The 5,824-nt window shown below is 33.1% G+C and overlaps 1 protein-coding gene across 1 annotated transcript; it reads left to right on the top strand.

The window, feature by feature from the left end:
* The first annotated feature begins 920 nt into the window (after positions 1 to 920).
* Positions 921 to 4,429, top strand: LOC113057520 (homeobox protein zampogna-like). The gene is made up of 2 exons (XM_026224942.1): positions 921 to 1,487; positions 2,819 to 4,429. Exons 1-2 carry the CDS (start codon positions 1,226 to 1,228, stop codon positions 3,271 to 3,273), a joined length of 717 nt encoding a protein of 238 aa, XP_026080727.1. The 5' UTR covers positions 921 to 1,225; the 3' UTR covers positions 3,274 to 4,429.
* Positions 4,430 to 5,824: the final 1,395 nt, after the last annotated feature.

Genomic DNA, 5,824 nt, shown 5'->3' with positions numbered 1-5,824 from the left:
TTGATTGTATTATAAAATATTTTAAATTTTGCCTAAGTCTAAACAACACAAATGTTGAACATCAAAAATAACGAGAAAGACATTAAATATTAAGTGCTGGTTAGATGTAAGCTACACAAATTTTACAAAAATCGCAACTATTAAAAAAATAATGTTTTCAGACGCAAGAAATTATTACCCCACTAATGTGCCATAGGTGTTTAATACAGGGACATTTGACGTGACACGCGTTTTTGTCAGTTATAAAGTTCAGGATTACATCAAATATAAAAAAAAAACTATCAATTATAGCCTACAACTCTAATAACGTATAATAACAATGCATCGTGATGTTTTGCCCTTAATTCAACAACATCTACAATTACTGTCTTAAAAAATAAATAAATAAAACCTTGAAAAAAAGAAATGTTGGCGCAAGTTGACATAATTTGTCAATTTTGTAAGGCGAATCCGAGTCAGTGCTGCTTAACCAACATGCAGCAATACATTTTGCTGTCCTTTGACAAAATAATCATAGCCTAGATGTTTTCCTTTAGACCTTCATAACTCTGTCAAAAGTCATTACGTTTTTTCTTAATATTGTCAGATATGTTGACCATATTTATTAAAAGATTTTATATAGCTTATTGAACTGTGTTTGAAAACGTTTCTAAAAACGATGATTAGCTAAGTTTAGCCTACACTCGCGTGTATTAAAGGGGCAAAGGTTAAACCACTTTAAATGTAGCCTAAGAGCTTTTTTTATTTTAGAAAATGCCATAATGTTTTTTTTAACTACAAAGAACACACAACGCTACATGTATGTGCTTTAAATAGCCTATTCAAAATAATTTTCCTTTTGATCGTCTCAGACAATCTTGTTTGTCATCGAAAAGTGTCGTGAAACTCAACAAAGCCAGTAAGAGCATGTGGTAGTAAACAGATTTCGGTGGGTATTCAGTTCTACTCGTCTATTTTAGAGGGAGGAGCGAAATGCTCGAGTAAGCTCATTGGCACCGCGTCTGAAGGGAAAGAGAGGAAACTGATGCACACATGACATTTCCTGACACTTTGCTCGTTGATTGGTGCAGGAGACGTTTTTCCTCAATTAAACGACAAGCATAGAGGAGCCCAATTACACTGCGTACTAATTCACCGTGATGAAAGCGCAGGAGCTTCCCAGATAAAAGCGCAGAACTGCGGGACATCGGAAACTGACGAGGGGGTTAGGTAGGTTATGTTTTAAATGGCGAATAACCGTACCTCCTTTTCCATTCACAACATATTAAACGGAGGACTTGATTGCGAGAGAAATGCCGGACTTGATGAGGAATACGCAGAAGAGCAGGAGGCGCAGGGTCGTTCGAGCTCTTCTCTGCCGGTGAGGAACGATGGAGCTGAGAGCATTTCTTCCTGTGTGCTCGTGCTGGACTCTTCACCCTCCGACCAGCATTCATGTGAGGAAGGATCAACAGGAGGAGAAGACAATTCACCAGAAAGACAGCACGGTGAGACATTAAGACAACTTCATATAGCCTACGTTGTATTGGAGATTGGGCTGTGATGTTAAACATTTTGTTACCACAGGTTTTTGCACTACACGTGTGTCAAACTTGGATATTTTTATAATATTTTGTCTGCCACAGATTAGCTAATACAGTTTAGAAAAACTTAACTGTGTAAATGAACGTGCTTTTGTCTGTACCGGATATTTTAGACACTGTGCATTATTGTGGTAATCAATATTTTCCTCTCAGAAATAATTATTATGCGTCACTCAATTTCAGCGTCTCAGAAACGGCACATGACGCATTTTAAATGCAATAGAAACAATCCATTAGAAAATAAATCAAACAGACGAATCTTTAACGTAAAAACGCGTGTTAGTCGAAATTGTGAGGAATACTGCTTATATAGGCTACTCAATTATAAACCATTTTATTTTATTTAGCTTTTGTGGGTACAATATATAGCAAAAATTAACCGATAGAAGCTGCTAATTCGATACAATTTCCGTCGTTTAGCATAAACATGATCACAAATCTGTAAAACAATTATAGGCCTACTTTCTTACCCAATAAATATTTTTGCCTTACCTGTAAATATTTTAACACATAATCACGTTAGGGTAAATTAAATGACAAAAATTGTATCATCAGCGTGTGCTTTTTAATAATATATTTTAATAATACTTGATAAATAACGTGCACACAAGCTTTTCTAAGCTTTAAAAAAACAGACAAGGCATAAAAACAAATACACACATGCAGTGTTTTTGATTTTTAATCATAAGCCAATTTTATTTTAAAGTAAAAAAAAGGTGACCATTTAGAATTAAAATATTTAAATTGAAATAGGGGTAGCATTAAGTATTTGATTACAACAATAAAGAGATTTTCCAACATTTAAAATATTTATGTTTCTGATTATAGTGTACTGGAGCTATATATATATATATATATATATATATATATATATATATATATATATATATATATATATATATATATATATAATATCACTCTTTGCACTTGACACTATATTTACAGTTTTTATACCAGAGTAATAGATCAAAGTTTAAAACACGTAAAAAAATTAAAGAAGCTGAAATGAAAAAGCACTGCCCTTGTCTCCTCTCAGATAATTAAAATTATGTATTTCTCACTGCATGCTTTAAAGTAAAAATCTCCCTAATATACACACCAATTCACATTATAGTCCTATTAAGCTCTTAACAGTCACTTATGAGTATTATACAACTATTTTAAGATTTTATTTTTCATATCAGCTCCTGTATGTAACACAAAGTGTCTAAACCTCTTTTGATCCATCAATACAGATCATGACAAGGACCAAGAGAAACCACAGAGCTGCAACTTTGAAGACAACCCCAAATCGAGCAAAAAAAGGTCACGGGCTGCGTTTTCTCACGCACAGGTGTATGAGCTGGAGCGCCGTTTTAACCTGCAGCGGTACCTGTCTGGTCCAGAGCGGGCCGACCTGGCAGGAGCACTCAAACTGACAGAGACGCAGGTGAAGATCTGGTTCCAGAACAGGAGATACAAAACTAAACGGCGACAAATGGCAGCCGAGCTCACGACAGCTCCGACGACAGCCCTGGCAAAGAGAGTAGCAGTGAAAGTACTTGTGAGAAACGACCAGAGGCAATACAACACCGAGGAGCTGCCCAGTCCGTCTGTTCCTCCAGTATACCAGTCATTCCCTTACTATCCTTACATGTTCTGCTTCCAGCCGTGGATCTCAGGAAACACTTTAAGTGGTGGCCTGTACTGATTTACCAGAGTTGTAGCATCAAGTGGAAAATGACTGTGGAGACATAAACAATCAAAAACAGCCAAAGAGTAAACGAAACTGCTATCCCTCCATGGATTATCAATGCTGAAACTACAATAAACTATGACCATGAAACCAAAAGAGGAATATGATATACTGATGTTCAATAATGATCATTAAGCCAAAGCAAAGACACTTCACCCAAACGAGTTTCTATCATTTGTAGTTATAACCGTCTTTTTTAAATGTTGTACAGTTATGCATTTGGACAAATATGCACACTTAAAATCTACGAATTATATTACGTTAGATAACAAAATATTAAACCAAAAAGTGCTAGCAAACAAATGATGCTAAACTCTTTGATGCTATTTTACTAGATAGGTGTTTTGACAAAGTCAGAATGTGTCTAAACGGTTTTTAGTATATAATTTGAAATGTAAAATATTGGGTTTGTAAAATGTTTTGCATTATTGACTCTTAAAATTTTTCAGTTTAATATTTGTTATCTAATGCAAAGGCATGCATGCATTTAAGTGCTGCTTAAGTGCTCAAATGTAGGTCTACTGTAAATTATATGGAGTGTGTTTAGCTAGTTGAAATAATTTTTCTGTCAGCATTTGTCACCGATTAAATTTCTTGTTTATTTCAATCACAAAGGAAAATACACTCTATGGTGCACTAATGTGTCTACTGCTTTAATTCAATGCTTAAATCCAGTATCAAAGCAGAAAAGCAAAAGCTTAAAGTGGGTTTGTCAACACAGCGTACAGAGATAAATGCCTTAAAGGCAATAATTTAAGAGGCAGAGCTCATCAAAAGATTCTATGTAAATAATGGCTTGACAGGTGGCAGACTATTATACAGATAAAAGCCAATGAAAACACTATCAGTAACATTAAACTAATAATGCAATAACATTTTAGATAAACCAACACCAAAACCACTTATTGTAACTATAATGAATGCACAAATATGAAAAGTGAGCTAATCTGGGATTAGAAATACCAAATTATCTAGAATCTGCCCTGTCTCTGACCTCGCATGCAAGACTGTGCCGTACATTTCCATGAAGAACAACAAAGTCCGTCAGACTGTTTTGAAAAGTCTGCAGTCCTTTGTTTCAGAAGGACAGTATCACTGTCAAACACGTTTACAGAATAAATGTTGTTTATGTGCCAAATAACATGCTTTTTAAAAGGGTATGAGATTATTCAACAGCAAACTGTACAAATATAAACAGCTATTTGTCTTTTTTTTCTTTCTCCAATATCAAGCGCCCATATATTTAATTAAATAACTAAAATACTGAAAAGCAATACAATGCATGATTTAAATAAAATAAAAACCTCAAATATAAATTAAATAATATGCTGATCAATTTCTTTTTTTTTGATTATCACTGTAAAATGTTTTTCAATCAAAAAAATATTGTTTTGAGTTTGCTTTACAAATTATATATATATATATATATATATATATATATATATATATATATATTATAAATTATATTATATATTATATATTACAAGTTAAATGTAAATTAATACAAATCAATATATTAAAAAATATATATATTTATATATAATTTAATATATAATTCTGCTTTAATTGTGCAGAAGTGGGTTAAAATACTTTAGGAACACTTGAAATATCTTGCATTTAAAGACTGATACTACACAGAGATCATACTATCTTTATTAATAATGATATTAAAACACATCTTGGGCATAATATTAAGAAATGTGCATTGCGCAATTAAGAAATAATAAAAAAAGTTGAATTATAATTGTATATCAGTAAATCTTAAGTGATATATCAATAAATACGTTAACAGATTTTAACTATACTTAGCATGAAGTTTTTTTTTTTTTTTTTTTTAGCAGAAAGCAGATTTTTGCAATTAATTAATAAACTGATTTAAATTAAGCCAATTAATTTAGCCTGTTCATTAACTGTAATTTATATCTAAAGTGTTCAGGTAAGGGTGTTAAGATGTGTGTTATTCTACGTGACTGAAACTGTGCTGCTTTTATACACACCCAAGGATTATTCAGCTGTTTATTGCAGTAAAAAAAAAAAAAGAAGAAGTTGGGGGCGAGATATATAATTCTATTTCAACCATCACAATATAAAGCAGTTCACATGAGTTTAAGCAGCCCTTTCGTGATATCTGCATGATTCAGATACTGTCAATAGACCATGTCTATGTTGCACAACAGAGTCTGGCTAAAGCCCAGAGCACATTAATCAAGTGTGCTTGAAGAGACAACACCCTCATAAAGGCAAGAGAATGGAGGTTCACTATCACCAAAATACAGCATCCATATGCAAACACACTCTCTGAGACCTGCATCTACTTCAGCAATGTTTTACATATAGTCAATCCAGATTCATGGATGAAATCATAGTAACATACCATGTATTGTTCATTTTGTGAGAGCCATTTGAGGGCAAAACACGGATTTCCGTTTACAATCCTCCAACAGAGTGCAGAAAGAAAATAACTAAAGTGCACTAAAATATACTATTTTATGCCACCTGTGTACCA

Source organism: Carassius auratus, chromosome 38 (assembly GCF_003368295.1).
Source record: "Carassius auratus strain Wakin chromosome 38, ASM336829v1, whole genome shotgun sequence".
Taxonomy (NCBI): Eukaryota; Metazoa; Chordata; class Actinopteri; order Cypriniformes; family Cyprinidae; genus Carassius; species Carassius auratus.
The sequence above is the reverse complement of the archived record's forward strand: the minus strand, read 5'-3'. Positions and strand labels throughout refer to the sequence as shown.